Raw genomic sequence first — 22,167 nt, 5'->3', positions numbered from 1 at the left:
CACTTCCTTTAAAGTTCTGATGGCAGAAAAGCACCATGCCTTATCCCTTCACATTTATTATCTTCATCAGGGCAGGATGCAGAAGTGCCAGGTACTTTCCGAAGACACCATCCCTGCTATGAAGAACAGACATTCCTAGCTTAATATTGCTGTTAATTTCCATCTCCCAGCGCAAAAACACAGAACTTTCATTGTCTGGAGCTTGAGAGAGCACACGCACATGCACACGCACACACATTAGGCACTTTGTTTTATTTTGCAAAAAAAAAAAAAAAAAAAGAGTCTTTATATATAAACCATTTCATTCTCTCTCAAAACATTCTACAACTATACAGCTGTTTGCTCCGTCATTTGCATAGGAAATACCACAATACAAAAATAAGGTAGGGGGGAGGCAAAAGAAGCAAAACAGCAACCAATTTATGCATGTGTTTCCACGTATAAACATTTGAAGCCTTACAAAATTATTTACATCGTTTGTCAACTATTTACATTAAGAGCAACATTTCTAACTATAACAAACAAAACTATAATTTATCAAGTATATGTAAAATTGTCTTAAAAAAAAAAAAAAAGAGTCTATCATATACCACAAATAAATAAAGACAAACAACAGTTTTAACAAAGCTAGGTTTCCTGCAAGACCCTTTTTTTTGGTATTTTGATTGTCTAGTCTAGCCTTTGGTTGACAGCTTAATATTACAGCTTGTGAAGTCCAGACACTTATTAGGTTTGTTTGGTTTTCTCCTGTTGTCTGGCCAAATCCTACACGGTCTAACCTCGTCTTTGGCCCTTCATCTACTATTTCAAGGCTGAACACGGTGGATCAAAGTCATTGTTAGCATAAAAGGGCACCACTTTGTTGACTTCAGTGGAGTTTCAGCTACTTTTGTCAGCAGTAAATTTTCCCCTGCGTGTGTCGATCTGAAGAGTGGATTAACTAAACTGCACTGTAATTTTAAACAAAATTACTGTATCCTTTACCTTCTAGTAAATTACATGCAATATCCACACGAAACTAGATCATACTGGTGCTGAACCAGCTTAACATGTCTGTGTATGAAAATTGCATCCTAAATCCTTCTTTTTGAAGTGATACGAAGTTTAGCTTATAGTAAGAGGTTTAACATTCTGTGTTCATTGTAACTATCCCCGTTATTTAAGCTTCCAACATTGACTTGACGGTTCATTCTACGTGTTTTGCCCTTTTAAGCGATTTGAAAACAAAATCCTGCTTTGAATATTCAGTGCACACCATTTGAGCTAACAGGTACAAAACATCTGAACGCTTAGCTCATTTCTCTTATGAAAAATGAAGCTAAGTTTGTACTGTTTTGAGAGGTATTTAAATAACTTTTTTTTGTAAATGTGCCGTGTTATCAAATGTAAAACTGCTTTTTTCAGACGGTTCTTAGAAAACTTTTGTATTAAACCTAAAAAGCTGATTTGCATATTTACAAAATCTTTGTCATAGCAAACATGCAACATACAGAACAAAATGTTTTGTTCTATGGCTGTTTATGAATTTTTCTATGTACTTTATCTCCACAGAATGACTTAACATTTAAAAAAACCCCACAAGTACTAAGTATGTCCAGTAAAAACCTGACAGATTACAATTCATGGCTTTTCCACTGCGTTCATTCACCTGCAGCCTCTCATTAACTCGTTTACTAAACATTGTCACAATAATGACAGTGCTTTGGTCAAAACACCGCAAGAGAAAAAAAAATATGTATAAAGCTGCAATGTGTCAAGACATAATACTTGTAAAGAGATGAAACCTGCTGACTAAAGCCATATACATCATGAGAGCAAACAAAACGACCGAACGCTCTGGTATTGTGATACAGTGTCTTCCCTTTTTCTGCATAAATATACAAAATATACATTTCCAGTTTCTTTTGAGATTTCTTTTAAATGGATAACCCATACTCAAAAAAATTAAACTCATTTTAGTTGAATGTCGAGAGTCAATAGGAAATTGCATAGATACAGAACAGCCTCAACAACAAGTCCGGCTTTTAGTTCTGATGCCTCTTCATGTGGAGAGCCAGGTGATCGGAGCGGGAGAAGCTGCGATTGCAGACGGCGCACTGGAAGGGCTTTGCCCCCGTGTGCTTCCTGTAGTGGCGTGTTAATTCATCCGAGCGAGCGAATCTCCAGTCGCAGCCTTCCCACGTGCACTTGTACGGTTTCTCGCCTGAAAGAGGGCACAGAAAAAGGAGACTGTCAGCTGTCGCTCTTCGGGAGAAAACTGATGCGAAGTCACATTTGAATGGCATTGCTCTTCAATCTAATGGAGCAATACATGAGCTGACGCTTCCTAATTATTCACAGCTCTATTCAATAGGCCCCAAACTAACAGTCTCTTTGGTTTTTTCAGTGAATTTTGCTCTTGAATCTGTAATTTAATACCTCGGTAAAAAGTAAGAAACTTTCCAACACACAAATTGGAGACAACTACGGTACAGAAATACACAGAAGTAAAAAAACTGCACGAGAGTGAAATACGCTCCCTTACACTCATCTCCATACAAGTAGGAAAAAAAAGCAGTCTCTCACTTGACAATCCGGCCTAGTTTATAACTTACGCTTGCACCTTTTAAAAATGGACAAACTAAGTTACACAGAGCTTTTTTTAAGAGGTCTGAAATGGGAAGGAAGATTTCTATAAAGGTTCTTTGTAGTGCGCAGATCTGTTCAAGAGCTTCTGATGTGAGAAGAAAGGGGCACAGTGTGCTACAAACACAACGGGGGTAGTATTTTCTAAAATGTCAGGGGCAATAAAAACTTGTGGTATCCTGGTTTGGCCTAGCTATACATAGGAGAAAGCACCTAAAAGATCAAAACACCCATTTTCAGAATTAAATGTCTACAATGAGGTACTTAAATAACCGTATTTTAGAGGTGGCAAGTGCTTGCTGTCTCCATCAGTCTATAATGATGTATGGGGAGCACGGTGCCGCTGAAAACTTGCTGTGTTACAGTAGCTCAGAATACAACTTCCGAGTATCCAGCTACTCTTGAATACACTGGCCCAAGCACCTAAAATACCTGCATTCATCCATTTTAGAACTATAAACGGGGTAATAATTTATAGGTGTTTGTTGAAACGGCTGAAATACGAAGCCACAAAGCCAAGACCATTTCTGTGTGAAACCAGAACTTTACATGTACATACACCTGCTCGGGAGCTGGTATGGACATGGTATCACCATACAAGCAAGCTTCGTACAAACAAAGAGGCTAAGATTACCTATTTATAGGCTATTGCTTGGTGTTGGTGGACAAAAACACCTTTCAGTTGGCAGACTGGATTGCTATCTACATCCTTTATATTAATTTGACCCATCTGGCAAGAACAGAAAGAAAACCGAGTTTATCAAAGCACTCATCGGTAGCCTCATCTGGAGCAGAATCAAACCAAGGCTGAGCTTTCCAAAAAGTTCTTTCCAACACATCTTACAGACCTTCTCCCTCTCCATTGGTCTCAGACCTTTACCCTCACAGCCTCAATCCTACAACACGGTGGAATGAGTCCTACTTTTCCCTGTTTTACCATCACATGAGCACACGGAAGAAAGACAGAAGCCAGTATCCTGCAATCAGACTGTTTGTTCTGCACCAGTTATGCAGAGAACACCATTTGAGAAACTCCAAAACATTACTTCAGAGACGCTAATCTATCATTCAGAAGAAATTATGAAACTGGTTTTGTCTGGGAGTTTCTACTGCTTTTTCTGATCAACTAACTAGTAACTTTCCGTCTACTACTAAGAACAGAACCAGCCCTTTGCTCACAATGGGGACTTGACTTCTTGTTGGCAGCATGGTCACAACCAGAACCAGACCTCTACAAGAAAAACTAACCACCCAACCAAACAACCACCTCTTTGCATAAACAGCGATCGGGATTTATTGAAATCACAGTGGAAACATATCATCCCTTAAGAAAAACAAACTTAGAGCCTGGCATCACCTCTCCCAGAGGTTCCAAATTATTTGGTGGATGGCGAATCAGAACACAAATCATTACAATTTTCCGTCATAGCTGAATTTACCCTGTCTGATGCTGATTGAAGACCAGAATGATCTATCACACAGGACTCTTTTTTGGTTCATGTCACATACACTGTAAGTTAAAATACAGATTTCATTCAAACCCAGTGTGTAAAGCTTTTCTAACATCAGAGAATCCCGTTGAGATAACACATTTTTCTTCACAGCAGAACGACGGGAAAGGTCTCTATTCAGTGAGGGATCTTTTGCACTATATACATCATCCTTAACGTATTTAAACTGGGTTATTACTGCAGCCTGTAAAAGGCTGCGTTGCTGATCCATAGGCATAGCACCAGGGAGCTCTTCTGTGAACAGTCTGTGTTAAAACACACGTGTACACACGGAGGTTGCACAAAAGCATTACTCCTGCACTCGAAGCGCCTTCACTTAAAGCCAGTGTATTTCTTTTTCTCCTTTCTTTCTCCTTTTCTCCCATATTGGCTTCAAACTCTTCTTTAAAAGCCTTCACTTAAAACTGCCGTATTACAATCGATGCTGAACTCCCAGTCTTGTGATCCCCCCCCATCCTAACTGCCCACAGAGAGCATATACATAGTCAGGCCTCTATATACTCCAAATGCTTGCTTATCCACTTTGCAGAATTACATGAGGAATGAGAGTAATGCTAAAGAGGGCAGGAAAACAGCACCAGTTGAACAAAAGCCTAGGAATACCCAGACCGGACCAGAATGGGGACCGGGAGATTAAAATCACAGTTTCCGAGCGTGGCATCGAGGAGGTATGAAGTATGTGCACCTTCACCGAGTGTGGGACTACACTACCGAAAAAGCAGGCTCAAAGTTGTCCTGCGTAGGGGGCACCTGACCCTGACTAAGTCCAAACAAAACTGCTGTCCCCTGTTAAAACATTTTTACCCTGCGAGCACCATCAGCAGGTGATACAAAGGCTGCTGGCATACACACCACCAGCGGTGAACCCTTGCCTTCCCGGGCACCACAGCTTCCAGAGTCAACGCTCAATGCAACGGCCAGACCCCCATCAAACTCCAGGGGACCCAACTTCCCAGAGACACTATCTACAAACTTACCCAACTGTCACAGTCACTTCACCGCCTGCCACAGTCACGAAATCCTCCCGGGCAACAGCGTTGCTCGGGGGAAAAGCCAGGCAGTGCCACGCAGAACAGCATCGTTCCTCCTCGCCGGCCGAATTCTGCGGAGCGGAGCTGCACTGAGCAGCGCTCGGGGGATGCGCGGAGGGGAAGGAGCTGGTGCCTTACACAGATTATTTTAACAGTGTTACTTTTATGTAGTGGAAATTAAAGCCAGAACGCTGCTTTTAACCCCTGCTTTGGCCAGCAGTGAGAACTGGAAAATGTATTTTTAGCGCCAACATAGAGGCCTGGATTATTTTGAATAAATCCTAGGGGTAAAATACTAAATATCTATGTTTGTAATGCTAGTTTCCGTTGGAAAGTTCTATTTAAGAACTGCATCAATTTCAAATGTTTTCCTTTTGGGCAAGGAGGAAGGGGGGCAAGAAAAAGAAGGTGGAGATTATTTTCACTCCTTTAAAGAAAGCAGAAGAACAACTAGCTGGTAATATTTTCTCTCTCTCAACCTATACACATGCTTTTTGTCATTTAGCAGAAATAAGAATTTGGGTTAAGTTCCTGCGGCAAGGGAAAAAGAGCCTCACGTTACATATTTTCTGAAGTGACCCTACTTCATTGCTATGCTGACTGTAAAGCGCCGAGAAATCTGGGGTTGAAGATTTATTTTTAAAAAAAGCAGGTATACACAACAAGGGACACTGAACCCTTTATCCACTGTTTTCATTGGCTACATAGTAATGTAAGATTTGTTTACTTTAATGATTGTGCGAAATACAGTAGCTGTAAAGTTTCAGAAATATTTGGTTTTCCTCCAGCAATTTAGGGCTTCTATAGTGTTAAACCAAGAATGCCACTGGTCATCAAATACGAAGGCAGTACGGCTTGGTTACTGGAACACGATCGCAGTATCAAACAGATATTTCACTGTAAAAGCAAGAAAACAGCTAACTCCTCCACTTCAGGGGAGCTTCCACGGGATTTGTTAGAATGTCAACACTGTTCAACTAAAACACCATGGAGGAAGCTGGTACCGATTTCCAGCCAAATAGCACACTCCAACCCTTTCTTCCCAAGCCAGAAATATTATACACAGCACTTCTGGGAAACAGAACTGCTTTCCTTTAAATTATACTTCAACAGGATAGGGATTTCATAAGTTTAATTGGATTTCTGCATAACCTCCTTCCAGTATCACTGATTTAAAATATTTTGCTAGGCTTATAGATCACAAAATATATTTTTAAGTTCTCGAGCTGTTAATATGTATCCATTCTCCAGCTTAAAAAAATACATTTGTGGAGCATGAGAAACAGACTTGTACTTGAGCACAGAAATTTTAAGCCCTAATGTTTAGTTTGGAAGCTCTTTTACAGAAAGCACCTAGCAAGAGATAAGGGAGTTTAACCTGAACAGAGACTATTTTGCTTGCAACGTGTCTGCCTGTTAAAAAAAATAAAATAAAATAATGCTGTGAGATTGCCAGGATGTCAGAAAGATGTCTGGATATGCACATATAACATGCTAACCTAACCAGCCTCTTCAACAGATAAACTATCCCAAGGTAGATCCCTTGTCGATACCACAAGAGAGTGGTCTGGACCAGTGAGGCACACCGTGTTGGCTCTTCTCCCTTTAATTAATCTTCTTGGGATTTAGTTGTGTCAAAACACACCCATTTCTTTCCTAACATTAATTCTAGCCACTGGCAGTGACCCTCATGGCCACGCTCATTTGGGTAAGGTACAGAGCCACCAGTGAATGGGTGACACTCATTTTGAAGACACCCTCTATCTTCAACATGCAGCCTCTGTTCAAGAGAATTTTTCTGTTTAAGATTCTGTTTGGAAAAAACAAGTCACTGAAAATCTTCATTAGTGATGAATTTCCCCATTAACATGAAAATACGCTTCCTTATTTCACCAAAGAGTTGTGTGACTTTATTTCTGCAATTCACCTCTAGAATGGCTTTCTTTAAACACAAAGCTGCAAACAGCAAGGGCTGGATTTTCAAACCTTAAGTTAAGTAACTCTATTGGTATGCAGAAATCCAAATACAGGTATCACACCCGCCAATGCCTGCAACTTCTCTTACTTCCTATCAGAAATTTCTGTCAGAGCAAGGACTTTGGAGCTTCCCTGAGGAAGAAGCAGCAGCATACTTTTCGAAGACTCCAAAAGACAACACCTGATTACAGCTCATAATGGTATAGAAGTATAAAGACACCCCCCCCACCGTCATTCTTTCCACCATTTTAATATTACTTATGTTTATTATGGAATTATTTCTAGTAGCAAGAATATTCAACTAGGTGCGATAAAAAGGTGGTAGGCAAAGCAGAAGTTTCTGCACCATAATCGCACCAGTTACATACATAACCTGTATTATGTCCAGTTTTAAAACAGGTTATTATAAAGATTTATGTTGTCTCAAAGTCTTCTGGTGCATCTGTTTTCAAATTTTTCGTATCTTAGCATCAGTTGTCTTAGTTTCCTGACATGCTATACCCTCAAATTTTCAGAAAAAATAAGAACAAACAGAATGGGTTTTCCTCTGGTTTAGTTTGCCTGAAATAGCTTTCCTGTAGTTCATAGCATCATGGTTTTAAACTCTGATCTCTTCCAGGCTGACTGCAACTGAAAGCAGTTGCTTGAGTGTATGTCTGCACTCATTCAAAAGAAGTTTTTAGCTCCCAACGTTTACCTAAAATTAGCCCTTCCTTCTGCCATTGACTACGTGCTGTAGTTGTTTTTAAAAGCAGATTGGTGGTTGGGTTTTTGCCCTTTTTTAAGACAGGGGTTATTTTTTAGAGAAAGAGACGAAAGCTGAAATTTTAAAATATAAAAAAAAAAAAAATCCCTCAGGTGTTCAAAAGCTCTTTAGAGCATTGAAATTCTCGGTTGTCCAAGATGGAGATGGACCAGAGGGCTGACAGCATGCAAGGTACATCCAGCTTATTTTGTGAGTGACAAAATAAATTTAGTCCTTGAAACATCCAGCCCACCAGCAATACGAATGCATAACATATGCTGCACATTTTTAAATGTGATAAAGCCTCTACCTAGTATAGTAATGGCTAGAGGGTGACCATTAAGTAGTACTTCACAACGAAAAGGCATTTTAAGGAATCCTGTAAAAGAGAGCTGTTGCACTTCGTAAGTCCGATCACTGATAAATGAAGCAGTATTTGATCTCTCTCTAAAAAAGCATGAACAGGAAAAAAGGTAACTGACTGGTAAGCAAAGGGGACGGCCAAAAGAGTTGTGCACCATTCGCTTTCTGACTACAGAGGCGCAGAAGGCATTATCTTCTGAGAGCTCCCACCAGTGCTCGAAACACTCTCATTTTGCTAAGTGTTGTCTTAGGCAGTTCAAGGCTTACTGGGGAATCTTGATTGGCCTGTGCAATGGTTTATTTTCTTTCTGGCATAACATTCTGTTTTAACAGAGGTGGTCTCTCTTCAAGGAGATATGTAAACAAAAAGGAAAGGAATTTTTTTTTTTTTTTAAGTAGGTTTGTAAGAAATCCATGCCATCTGGGGTGCATGGCTGTGTCTACACGTCCTGTGCCGAAGAACACATTTCCTCATCTATGCCTGTGGTGCAAGAACAGCTCTTTAGCTCTCACACCAATAACACTGGCTCTTGTACAGTCAGATAAGAGGTGCTCTTAAAATGGAATTTATTAAACACGTACTGCAGACTTCCAGATTTCCATCTACTGTATGCACACACACACCAAAAAAAATAAATTGAAAGCAATCCATTAAAGCTATTTTAACTCAAAGCGAAGCACTGTACACTTGCCAAAATCAAAGGTTTTAATATGTCCTTAATCAGAGTTGTTAGAGATCACGGAATATAAATAATGCGGCCTGACAGGACAGGAATGCTGCTACCAAGATACTCAGACTAAACTAGGACATTACTTAAATGTTTCTAATCTTTCACCAATGGGAGGTGCAGGTCATCTAACAAACAACAAACAACACGCTATCCTGGAACCAGGAGTCAATCGTCCCCGTCAAGCTCAGAAAAATTAATTACAATAAGGAATGTCTAATCAAATAATGGAAAGTTTTAATCACCGGCAATTGCTGTGAATCTTGGGACTATATTAGCCTATGTAGGGCGGTCTTGAAATGAACTATATTTAAAGCTGGTCTCTTAGGTCAACAGTTTCCTTATCGGGAATCAAATATCCTGGAACTGAAGTTTAATCCTCTCAGGGAGCAATTGACAGAAACAACAGGTTTTTTAAGCTTTCATGCTTAGAGGGACTTTCTAGGCTTTTAATCAAAAAGAAAATATTAGGCTTTTCTTTTCACTATCTAAAATCTAAAAGGAGCACCCCTCACCTGACACCTTGGAATGTAATTCCTGCTTCATAAAAATTGTGTGCCGGATGCTGATGTGAATGACCAGTAATATTTAACTAAAATTCAGGTTTATGTTGCTAAGATTTCACCCTCTTTTGAGCAACACATTCAAACACGTCTCGTTTAGGTTATGACTACAGATAAAGAACCGGATCAATTAATCCCAAGGTCTGCAATCATTCACAAAGTGTTCGATGGAAAATGCATTATTTTCCCTTAAACTGTGGCTTGCACAGGAAAATAATGTACTTCCATTTCTCACACAGGCAACTAATGGATTTAGCAGAATTCATAAATAAAAGATACCAACGTATTCTCCAGCAGTGTCTAGCAACGCTGCACTTTAATGCACTTTGTCAACCATTTTATTTAACTCTCCTCCATTTTTCCTTATTGTCTCTATCAATGATAGTATTTACTGACACCTCCTTAAAGTATAAGCTGTGCAACTGACTCATCTAACAGGTTAAAGAAGCAGAATCTGCACAGAAATACTACTTAATAGCTATTTTCATGATGCAAAGATTCTTGCAGGATGAGGTTTGCTATGTACACAGGAGGCTGCAACCATGAGCAAGGCAAAGAAAGGCTTTTGGGGCCTCCATTCCCCACTCGTACACCACAAGTGAAATCCCTCACCGAAGTGTCAGGATGATTTGAGTCAATGCATTTTTTTCACAAGGTGCTTTTATTTCCAGCAGAAGTCCAACTACCGTTTGTCCTCCCTTCTGAACAACGGGCATCCTGAACTCTCGGGCAATTCTATATGGTACCAGCTTTAACAAGTATCTGTATATACAGCTACGGCAAACTCGCAGCGCAAGGCCCTATGGACTGCTAAAGGCTATCGCACACAACTGGTTCTAATTCTGATGTACCATCAGAGCCTAATTCTGGATCCATTGAGGCAAAGATCTAAAATAAAATAAAACGTTTAACACCTTGAGGAACCGCAGAAGTCAGCAGCTGTTCCATGCCTACATAAACATTTGAAATAACTAGGGACGGTGGAAGTATTTTGAGTGCATCTCATTTAGAGAAATGCCATTTCTCTTGAGTTATCTCGGCTTCCACTTCCCATCACCAAATACAAACTAGATCTATAGATAGAGATGAAATAGTTCTGCAGTTAATGCTAGAAACTATTAATGGCAAGCCCACCATGTGACCAGAGAACATGCCTGTACAAAGACTCTGTATACGGAAAACCAACGTGCAGCTGGAAAATGTCCTCAATGTGCGTGCCTTGATGTATTCAAAACAATGACAGATTTTGCTCTTAAAACCACACACAATTCTGAAGTGTGCAGCTGTTCACAGAAATAATAAATAAAATAAAAAAACAACCCAACACCCTGAAGCCAGCGGCTCTTCTGCAGCGTTACAGGTAGGGTATTCCAGGTGCCTGCATATCAAAGGCTCAACTTCCACAGTCTGAATCTTTAACGTATAAAGAAATCTAACAGGATAAGTTACAGGACCTCTGTTTCTAAAGGATTATTTGAGATAGATATATATATATATATAGATATATATATATATATATATACTCCAATGCCAGAAAAGGAACCGAATGAGGTTTATCTACAACACACAAGTACTTTTCACTGACATTTGGCACGTTTTTCAAGTTGGACACAGAGCTGTTATGCCAGAGCCTTGAGGTGGTTTTACTGCTGGACAGCCCGCAATAAATGCATAACCCCCTCCCCCATTATATACCGTCGTTGCACAACGCCGGTTATGAAACGAAACTTGTTCCATGAGTAACAGGTAAAATTATTTTAAAAGAAAATCCCTGCTTCAAAAGGTCAAAAAATCCCATCTGTTTGGAGAGTTGTTCCAACAGGTACTTTAGCATACTGAATACCATTTTACCTGTTTCAGGGACAACTAATACCGAGTTAAGAAACCATACTGAAGTGTTTTAAGGTATTAAAATGTACCAGACTCCATGGATACAGATCCAAAATGTATCTTTGCAGCATTCAAATCTTTGTTCAATTTGGGGATTATTGGTTCTGTTTTACCTCAAACCAGGACATTAGTTTACCAATAACTAAAATTTACTTCGTAACTGACAAATGCTAAAGCATTACGTACAGAAAGAAAAACCTGTGCCTGCTTCAGCGACTGCTACAAATACATTAACTTCGCTTAGCTCTGTACGTGAATACTGGATTCCTAATCAACGGCAAAACCGGTGTAATTACATTAAATCAGACTAACTATACCAGCTTATACCACCTGACTGGGTGTCAGGTAAACACCTTGGGAACACCTAAGAAGAAAAATGTAAGGGATTTTCCTCCTGCCCATTTCCTATAGTTTTATTTAAATGTAATTTATAAAGTCTGACAGTGTGTTCATATCTGAATTGGAAAAAAGACTGCAGCATACATTCCACCTATCAAAAATAACATTTCCCTTAGGTTTGTTCTCAAAGAACATCTAAGAAACCCAGTGAAAGCCTTTCAGAAGAAAAAGGCTGTTAAATAAATACTGTGAAAAGGCTGAGATTTTTCCAATACAAAAGGAAAACCTAAGGTCTGTCTTGACTTTTAATGGCAGACAAACTTTGCTGCAGGCTCTTTTATTTTAAGATGACAGATTGCTGAGAAGGGTGGGGACTGGTTGGGATGAGAGACTGAAGCCAATTTTAAAAGGTATTGTTAAGAAACTAAGAATAAGGAGAAAACAACTTTAGTGGTCCATGATTACTAAAGAACGGGTTTAGCCAGATAAACAGGTCTGTTATCCCTGAAGGGATTTGAAAGAATATCACACACAACTTTATTAAAATGGATTACGTGACACTTGCTTTAGACTTTGAAAGTAAAAGCTTCACCAAAGCCCTTTTTTTATAAAAAAGATTAAAAAAAAATAAAATATCAAAGCTTAATAGTGCTGTATGAATTCATAGTTCTGGGGGATGGGATGCACAGAGGCACACACCCAAATTTAGCCCTCGGCATCGAGCCCTTCTCTTTGGGGATCAATAGCGAGATTCCCCTGTGTTCCTGCAGGAGCCGTGCAACTTCACAGGTTTCCCTGAGTTTGCGTCCATTTACTTTAACATTCATATAATGGATTTACGGTACTGGGTAAGTCAGAGATCTTGCTCGTAATACGCATTTCAACCATGTGTTAAGACAGAGATCAGAACCGGTGCTGGAAATCTTCAAGTATTAAGTGAATATTCAAGAGAGTTAAACTAATGCAAACTCTGAAATAATGCAGGTAACAGGATACGGACTCACATTCTTGCACGAAATGCACTCTTTAGACAGTTTATCCCTTCATTCACCTCCCCAGAAGACCCTTTGTATTACAGACCTGCTTAAGTTCACTAGATTTTTATCTAAAACAACATTCTTGTTTCCATGAATACACCAGCTCCTCTGACCTTTGCATATTTATCCACATTTCTAAGGTCAAATATCTATAGGTAAAAAAGTGAAGGCAACAATAAACATTAGTGACCTTAAGCAATATATATTAGCGATGTGGTACGTATTTCTATGCACAGAAGTATTAACTTTATAAACCCTAAAGTCATTACTACTCAAGATACAAAAAAAGATACACATTAATTTAAAAATGGAAAAGCTTAAGTTTCAAATGTTGACTATGTAATGTTCACTTTTAAACTAAAGCTTTGCTTTTATCTCTCTTCCGAGTTATTGTATAATAGCAAACAAGATATTTAAAGCTGGTATTTAGTTGCTGGCTAAAGTGCGGAAGTGGAAATCGCACTCTTAAATTTACAGATCATTTATTAAAGAGCAATGGAACTATACTCTCTGACATTATTCAGGCTTATAGCCTCATGAAAATATTCCTTTCTTACTAAGCTTACTGCTAATGAGTGATTATATGTATCAAAAATATTTTTAAAAGTGTTCTTGTTTAGTCTATTACTAATGCAAAGCAATAGTCTTTGTACAGTTGCTTTTAATTTTTTACTGTGACTGCAACACAGATAACTCTCTCATTTATCAAAACAAAATTTCCATAGTAACATTTAGTCTGCAGATACTCAATTTCTTTACGATAATCCAACAACCCATTCAAAATAGCTGCTGAATATAAGGCCTTGTTTCCATAGAGATACTGAAACATTTTGTTAGATCATAGCTCACGCTAAGTTTTGTTTTGACTTTTGGTTTAAACTTGGGTGAAACCCCATCACTTTGAACGGCACAGCCGCAGCACTGACAGCCTGCTTCAATAAGCGAGTTGCTTCAACCGTGACTCGCGTTTTGCTCTGAATGGAGGTCCACGCATAAAAGAGCTGGGGTTCATACTTGGTTTTAAAAGCAGGAGTTGCAGCCCCCTCATTTAATTTCTTTACAAAATCAATCATGTGCTTTTCACTGATTTAGCATGACCATCTTCATACTAAGATCCCGGCAAAGAACTGTCCTAAACAGTTTCAGGCGCGCTATTGGTGAGCTACGTTTTTCTTCCCGTCTCCTCTCTCCTCCTTCCCCCTGTCTCAGCAGGTGAATGCTTACGAAGAGCACCTACGGCAGTTCCAATGCCCAGCCGCTGCCCTCTGCGCGCACGGCTCCTGCGCCCACCCACAAGCTACACTGTCCCCAGCTCCGCTCCACCCGGGCCCAGGAACAGAACGAGGAATGCCTCTGTAGCTGCAGGCAGAATGGCATCGAGGTACAGAAAAACAAGTGTGACGCACTGACACTTTCAATTTTCTCCATTTTTAATATCTTTCACCGACAAAAAAAATTGAAATTATGTCTCCTTTTTAAAAAAATAAATATATAGAAACACGTCTTAAAAAAAAAAAAAGCACAATTAATGCAAAGGACGAAGCAAATGGAGGTATCTTGGGAGTTTTCATGACGTTTCTGAAATGCTCTAAGATTAAATAACAAGTCAAAGAGAAAGCCCAAACCAGAAAATTCTATCTATTTAGATACATTTTCAAAACTATAACATGTTTACTATGCTTAATTCATTATTCAAGAGGGAAAAAAGTCCTTTTTTAACACTTTACAGCATTTTAGATTGAAAAGGGAAGTTTCCATCTGTTTTATTCTTAGCTATTTTGAGATCTGTATTATAAAAGGTTTAATAAAACTGCATTAAGAATAAAAGCAATTTTTCTTCTCATTGACCAGACCTTAATTTTTTCTTAACTGAACTGCCAGCCTGAATCCACGCCACTCTACAGAAAACAGGGAGAAGATGGCAGATCAAACAAGCTCGCTTTCTTGGAAAATGTGTCAGCCATGAACGAACAGGAGACAGTGAGAGAATGAGTACATACCCGTGTGAGTTCTCAGGTGCGCTTTTAAGTGAGAAGACTTTGTATAAACTTTTGTGCAGCCTAAAACAAAAGAAAAAAAAGCAGAGAGGCATTTCAGTAGGGAGAACAGGAATGCTCCACGGTATGTTTAAACTTCCTCACTCAGCGCTGGGGTACTCTCTGGAAACATTCAAGTTTACTACCTTCTGGCACCATCATCATTTAGAAGTAAAATTTGATACAGAAAGCTCCTAGGGATATGCTTTACATAGAAAAGAGAAAAATGTTTATGTTTCTGGTAGACTTACTACCTTGTAATGTAATATAGACCAATGGCTGCTACAATCTACATACAGTAACACCTGCTACCTAAGTTAACAACTCAGAGGGGGACTTTATTTTTTAAAAGAATTCCTAGAGGATTTGATCAAGCCAGACTCGGTGTCATTGTTACCCAGGGCTCAGCGTAACTCTTCCATCAAAGATTTCTCACATGGCACGCCAAATACACTGCTGAGAGTTTTGTTGGTAAAGGGGAAGAACAACCACAAACAGAAATTTCTCCCTGTGCTCGGATGGGTGTGAGTGCCTTCTATCTGTGATCACGTACTATGTGGAGGCACCGTTTATAGTCAGGTCCCTCTTCCCCTTCAGCACAGGAGAAGGAAAGGCTGGAAGAGAATCCATCTGGGGACAGTTTTCAGAGGTAGTTTTAATGGATTTCTGCAGGCAGCTGAATCCCCTGTTCGCAACAGGGAAGGTACGGCTGTGGTCTCGACTACTCAGAGCTGAAATGATTCTTTCAGCGCCAGCAGATTCAAACTGAGCCTCCGCTCCATCACCGATATTGGAAAAGGGGAGCAGGAGCAGCGAAGTCACACTGACTTGCATTAGAGAAGGCCATCGTTTTTTAGATTTTTTTTTTAACATGGGGTACAAGTTTTGTAACGCGGTAGAATGAGCTCAGGCGTTTAAGAGAATTACAAATGACACGAAGAAATGGGTACATGTCATTTAAAGAATGTGAAAGTGTGCCACACAAAATAAGGAAATAAAGAAGATAAATTCTTCTTTAACAAGAACTTATTTGGTTCTCCCTAGGTGTAGACTACTGCTAAAGAAAACCACTTATACCTCATCCACGATTATTCATGCTTATTTTATTGCAAGAGCTGAGATTTTCTGGTATGGATCGCTTACCGGGATAGTCACAGTAGTGGATACGCCTTTTCTCCAAATCTGGGTTACTTCTCCTGTTGTATCTGACTGGTTGGATGTTCTGGGGGGTGATGGGCAGAGTCGCTGGTAAATTCGGGTTGTGAATTGCCAGCTTGGAAGCTATAGTTGCAGCGTACGACGGAGGAGGGGTTAAATTCTGTAGCATCTCTGCTTGTCTATCTGGACTTCCAGGCTCTGAGCTTGGGGGCGAAGGAGGGAAGTAAGTGGCCTGCTGCTGCAGAAACTGGTTTGGCATGGTGTAGGTGCAAGGGGGGATGCCCTGGAACTGTTTCATCGCAGTCTGTGGCACAGCCGAGGAGAGCGTGTTAAGGCCCGCCATAGCTGATGGCATGGAGACATTGTTAAGAGAGTCCATCACGGCTGCCTGAGTAGTAGTGTTGGGCATATCTAAATCCGGCGAGCTCAAGAGCTGATATAACTGGCCTTGCTGGGGCGTGACAGAAAGATGAACATCTGGAGTAGGAAGCTCCTGCTTGATGAAAATGTTGTTCACATCGGGAGTCTGGTGGGAGCTGAAGATGCTGGTAAATTCGGGGAGGGCCTGAGTGGGGGCAGGGGCAGGGGCAGTAGTTTCGCTCTGGTGACTGAAGATGGTGACTGGCTCTGTCTTGATGTGGGTTACACAGGGTCGCTGAGATTTGTACAGGCCAGTTCTCAGGTGGCTGATGTCGGGGAGGAAGACGTTCATGTTGATGCTGTAAGGCAACCCTTCGCTGTCAGTGAAAAACTGGTCTACAACCGAGGCACTGTCTCGTCTGTATTTCTTGTGCTCGGGGATGACAGGAACGGGCGGGAGCTGAGGTGCCAGGTATTTCTCCATTTCACATCTCGTCTGCAAAAACACAACAGACCATAATCCAGATGATTTGTTACCAACTGAGAAAGATGATGGCATGCAAGTCGCGTGACGCTTTGCAAAAGGCAATACTGTTCAGCCAGCCGCAAGCTACCTACAGAGGCAGTTATAAACATTCACGCTAATGAAAACCTGTCTTATATAATCGGCGCACTAATCAACATCATCAAGGACAAGGAGATAAAGCCATGACACAAGTTGTTCATGCAGAGTAAGCATTAAGATCGATATGATGCTTCAGCGTACGACAAACTTTTCATCTTTTATGCCTCCAAGACAGCGCGAGGCGCAGAAATGACAGGCGCTATGCCTAATCTGCAGATCTCCTGCTCTGGAATTCACTGCTCGAGCAGGGTGACTGCCTATCTGTTTCACCCGCTTCTCTTTGAAATGCTAACTTTAAAAGCCACATCCTCAGCTGGCTATTTGAATGCTAATACTTCAAATAATGTTTATATATATATTCTATACTTCCAGGATTTTTCATCCTTAAAGGATAGGTATTTTATTAGAAATACGACACCGAAGTGTAAACTTATAAATAATACCAAGTAAAAAGAGGACAGGTTGACTGCATCAAAGTACCCTTTGTGTAAAGTGTCTCCGGGACTACACTTTAAAAAAAGGAAAATAATAATCTATACACTGTGTAATTGGCTAATAGCGTGATAAACACGTCCCTATCCATGCCTGGGTCCTTGGAGAGCTCTTTAATTACCGGGAAATCATTCTCTTAGCGTAGTGGTGCGAGGGAATCCGTGGGCGGTTGAAGCCCGATACATTACTGGTACAGTCATCGCCAAAACATCTATCACGCACTCTCCAATGGGCAAATGCGACATTCCCCCCTGCCCTGTCAAGACCGCGCTCATTCCGGGCCCGCTTAGAGAAAGCAGACGACGAACAGCAACTCCTCTGCCCGAAAAGTTGAGGTTTAGGACTTTTTCTTCAAAGACCCCCGGTTAAACACCGCAAACAAACAGAGCCGCCTCCCCTCTCCCTTTGATCTGGATCTGCCCCGACATGCCAGGATAATTCTTCCCCCCCACCACCTCTTGTTTACGAGCCGAGGGGCAGCTCCCTTTGAAGACGGTGGTTTATTTACTCGCTGGGGAAGGCAGCGCCCGGCAGAGCCGCTGCCCGACACCAGCGGCTCCCCGGAACACCCCGTTCCCCGGCGGGGGGCTGAGGCGGCGGGCAGCGCCCCCCCCCCCCCCCGCCCCCGCCACCGCCACCAGGCCGGTGCCCCACGGGGGCCGCCTCGCCAGCGCCTCACGCTTTTTCCAGCTGTTCGGCGTGGGGACCCGCTCCGCTCCCAAACCGCCTCCTGGGACCGGCAGAAAGTCCCGGGAAGTCCCGTCTTTACCCCCCACCCCTCCCGCCCTTTCGCCCGGTGTCCTGTCCGTCTGCACACCCCCCTCCCCCCCACACCCCCCCCGAACATGACTCCCTGCGTGGGCGAGGAGGACAGGGACAGGCGGCCGCTCTAATTCTGCCGCCGGGCAAGTGCAAAAGCAGCAGCTGTAGCTTTCAACACACCCGCGGGGGCAGCCCCGCTCCCCCCCGCTCCCCGCCGCGGGACGGCCCGTCAGCCGCCGCCGAAGCCCGCGCCCCGCCTCAGCCCCGGCCGCCTCAGCCGCGCCCGCGGGAGCCCCGCCGGCCCTGCCCCGCTCCGCGGCCCTCCGCAGGGTGGAGCGGGGGGGGGGAGGTGGCCGTTCCCCTCACACACACCGCACCGGCGGTCGCCGCCTCAGCTCCGCACCGCGGGGTCCGCTGCCCGACCCCACCCTGTCCCGCCCGCCCGCTCCTCCGCGGCCGCTCCCCGCCGCCGGAGAGGGGCGATGGCCGGTGGGCTGTGAGGGAAGGAGGGAAGTGGGGGGTGGCCGCCGCCTACCTGTACCATCTCCTCCGCCGGCAGGGTCGCGCCACCGCCCCCTCCGCCTCCCCCCGGGTGCTGCTGCGGCTGCTGAGGCGGCGGCGGCGGCTGCTGCTGCTGCTTCAGGTCCTCCCCGGGGAAGATCGCAGCCTCCCTGGCCCCCAGCACGGGCTTGAGCTGGGCGAACACCGGCTCCTCGGGCTGCTGCACGGGGCCCAAGCGGGCGCTCATGGTCAGCACCCTGGTGGCCATGAGGCGAGCTGGCGGCGAGTGCGGCGCGGACGGGCTGCCCGCCCCGGCGCAGGACGACTGGCCCGCGGGCGAGTGCGGGCGGGCGGGTGGCGGCGGCAGCGACGGTGGCTACTCGTGCGACTCACTCCCCAGCAGCCCCAGCCCCAAAGCGCATCCACTGCGGCGTCGTCAGTGCCTCCGCCTGTACCTGGCGGCGGGTATCTACCCGGTGACACACGCCCGCCCCTATTTCACCCTACTCCACCCCCGGCCCCCCCCATACACCCCACCCAGACGGGCGAAGGGGGCCGGCCCTGCCGCCTGCCCTGCCTACGGTGGGGGGAGGGAGAGAGCGCCCGGCCCGGCTCCGCTCCGCCCCGGCCCTGCCCCGCCGCGGCGTGCCCGGGCCAGGGGAGAGCGGCGGCGCTCGGCCCGCGGACCCCGGCCCACCCCCAGGCCCCGGTCCTCCGTCCCGGCCCACTGCCCGGTCCCCGTCCCCCGGTGCCCGTCCCGCCCCCGGGGACCGGCTCGGTGCTCGCGGGAGGTGGAGGAAGGTTTTCAACAAGTGCGGCCGCCCGGCCAGGCACACACACACACCACCCCCCCCGCCCCTTCTCCCGCTTTAGAGTATTATTTATAGTCTTTTAAAGAAGCGTTGCTAATGTAGGCGTTTTAAAACAGCCGTCGCTCCTACCTTTCATCTTCAAAAAGGGGGTTTTAAAGGCAGTCATTCACATTTTATTATTTTTTGTCCCGAAGGCAACTTGTACCCGAAACCTGCTTGCTAATAAATTTTCTGCGCCGCACTGTACATCTCCGGCGTGCGCTGCGAAAACGCTCTGGCAGAAATAGCTCGGAGGAGAAGGAGGAAAGAGAGAGGAAAAGAGAGAGCGACAATGGTCTCTTCTCTTTTTTTTTTTTTTTTTCTTTTTTTTCCTCCCCCCCCCGCCTCCCGCTCGGATGAGGCAAGTTTCTATTTACTTGTTTTGAGGTGTGGTTTCGATGCAAAGCATATTTTCCCCCTAGACGCAGGACGGTGAGCTAAGCTCCTGCGCGTTGCGCTGAAGGAGGAGAAAAAAAGGAGGGACGCTGTCCCTCTGTGCAACACCGAAGGGCCCACGGTGCCTGGGAAAAGTACAGCGCGCAGCGGAACCTTGGAAAAAAACCAAACTTTCCACCTTTCGCCCGGCCCTGTCAGCCCCGTGCTCCTGGTTTGCTGGGAGAGACTCTGGGAATCCATGGAAATGTTGGCGACCTCCCCCTCCCCGCATTTATCCCCTATCATTTACAGACAAGGCTTTTTTCTTTTTTAAGCGTAAAAAAAGCATTTTTTTTCCTGGTCAACCTGGCCCTTATCCCCTTTGCCTTCCTGTTCACGGCAAGTAGGATGTCTCAAGAGCCCGAATGCAGAAAAGCGAATTACAGAACCAGGAAAGAGCTCAGTGTAACATTTCTTGACACAGACTGTCTCTTTAGCAATATTTAGCCGCTTGATGCTTGTTATTACTAATGTAGATCTGGCTGCTCCTGTGAGCATAGCATTTAAAGTCGTGCGGCCTTGTTAAGCATCCAACACTAACACGTATTCACATTCATACAACACGCGACTCCAGTGTCCTTTTCCGAAGACTCATTGCTGCCATTTCTTCCCCCATTCTAGCCGAGAAACAGGTGTTTTAACAACCAGATTTTAAAATCACGTTTTGTTTTTGCGGGGCTGCCCTTCACATAACCCTAGTTTAGGCTTAGGCTTCAAACTACATTTTTTTGCATGCCCTTCATGTAGCCTGTTTCAACCCAGTTGGGATTTGAACTACGCTTCTGGCCCTCTGAAATGACAAGTTTCGTATGAACCGCTCTCTATCAGCTTTAAAAATGCAAAACTGGTAACACTGCAGTATGCTGTCTGGAACTTAATTAGTCTGTAATTCTCCTATAGGGCTAGGAAGCATCTGATGTAGAGCATATACTAGTAACTTTCAGACGTTTATGTAAATTGCATGGCTGTAGTAACTGAAATGTTTCTGAGACTCGCATACTTTAATTACATGTTTTACCTCCATCTGATTAAATGAATGATAAACAGATAATTTCAGAATTGTTTTTTTGTTTTGCTTTGTTTTATATATGTGCATTTATAAAGGGCCTGCTCTGGCAAATGCTTTGGCGGGTTAATTAGAACGGTATCGCTGAGTAAAGCTCTGTGTATACTTAAACATTTTCAGAAGCTGCTCTGAATGTGTTTTAATTTTTATTTAAGGATATAATTAGGACTGAACTGCAGGTAAACAAATCCAATCCCACCGCCGTGTTTTTCTGCTAATGACGGGCCTGGTCCTACAGTCTTTTGTCAAGTGACAGTCAGTGGAAGATTACTAAAGAGTATATGATTTCTATAGCGTGATTTTTTTTTTTTTTATTTTGGCATTTCTACTGTCACTGGCAATTAAACAGGCAAGTCAGATCGACTCTTGTTCCTGCTCGGGTTCGCTGCTCATCTGACCTACACATGCTGCGCTTTTTAGCTTGTAGATAGTCTAAATGAATGCTTAGATACACACAAAAAGAAGTTATTTGCTAACCTGTTTTAAGATTGTTTCCATTGTTATTAGATTTTATACTTCTTTGAACAAATAATTTTTGTTTACCAATTTAAAGTCAGTAATAAGCTGCCAACTAACACCATCTCCTAAATTAAATGGAAATGAGAGTTTGTTCAGAATTAATCCTCAGAAAAAAAATGACAAGCTTACGGCTATAATCATTTTGGAATGGTTCTGTTTCTTTGCTGATTTTGCAGTGAGGAGTTAGAAAGCGAGTTTACACCTTAACGGACAGATTTGCAGCAGAAAAAAACGAGTAAGCCCTTTTAAACCCAGCACACTTCTGTTTGTGTAAGACGTTCGGCAGAAGCGTTCGGGAGTTACGGTAAGTGATCATTCCTCCGCAACGCAGTTAGTAAGTTTGAGTATCTTATTATAAATATGACAACTCAAGGTCTTAACGTTACTGAACCGCAGAGCAAGGAGGAGAAACAAAACGTGGGGTTTGTTCTGTTAAAGCACCTAGAGCTGAGTAGGTGCAGGACACCTTCCAGCGCCTTTGGCCAGTGACGAGAGCAGCGCGACGCCCTGTGCTCGGAAGAGCGTTACCAGGTTCTGTTGAAAAGGGTTAAAC

At 43.3% G+C, this 22,167-nt stretch overlaps 1 protein-coding gene across 1 annotated transcript; it reads right to left on the bottom strand.

The window, feature by feature from the left end:
• Nucleotides 1–246: 246 nt before the first annotated feature.
• Nucleotides 247–19,228, bottom strand: KLF5 (KLF transcription factor 5). The gene is made up of 4 exons (XM_063335533.1): nt 18,778–19,228; nt 15,989–16,859; nt 14,810–14,869; nt 247–2,203 (listed from the first exon to the last, which is right to left on the bottom strand). Exons 1-4 carry the CDS (start codon nt 19,009–19,011, stop codon nt 2,025–2,027), a joined length of 1,344 nt encoding a protein of 447 aa, XP_063191603.1. The 5' UTR covers nt 19,012–19,228; the 3' UTR covers nt 247–2,024.
• Nucleotides 19,229–22,167: the final 2,939 nt, after the last annotated feature.

The sequence above is a fragment of the Chroicocephalus ridibundus genome, chromosome 1 (assembly GCF_963924245.1).
Source record: "Chroicocephalus ridibundus chromosome 1, bChrRid1.1, whole genome shotgun sequence".
Lineage (NCBI taxonomy): Eukaryota > Metazoa > Chordata > Aves > Charadriiformes > Laridae > Chroicocephalus > Chroicocephalus ridibundus.
Note: the sequence above shows the minus strand (reverse complement) of the source record. Positions and strands in the feature narration are given on the sequence as shown.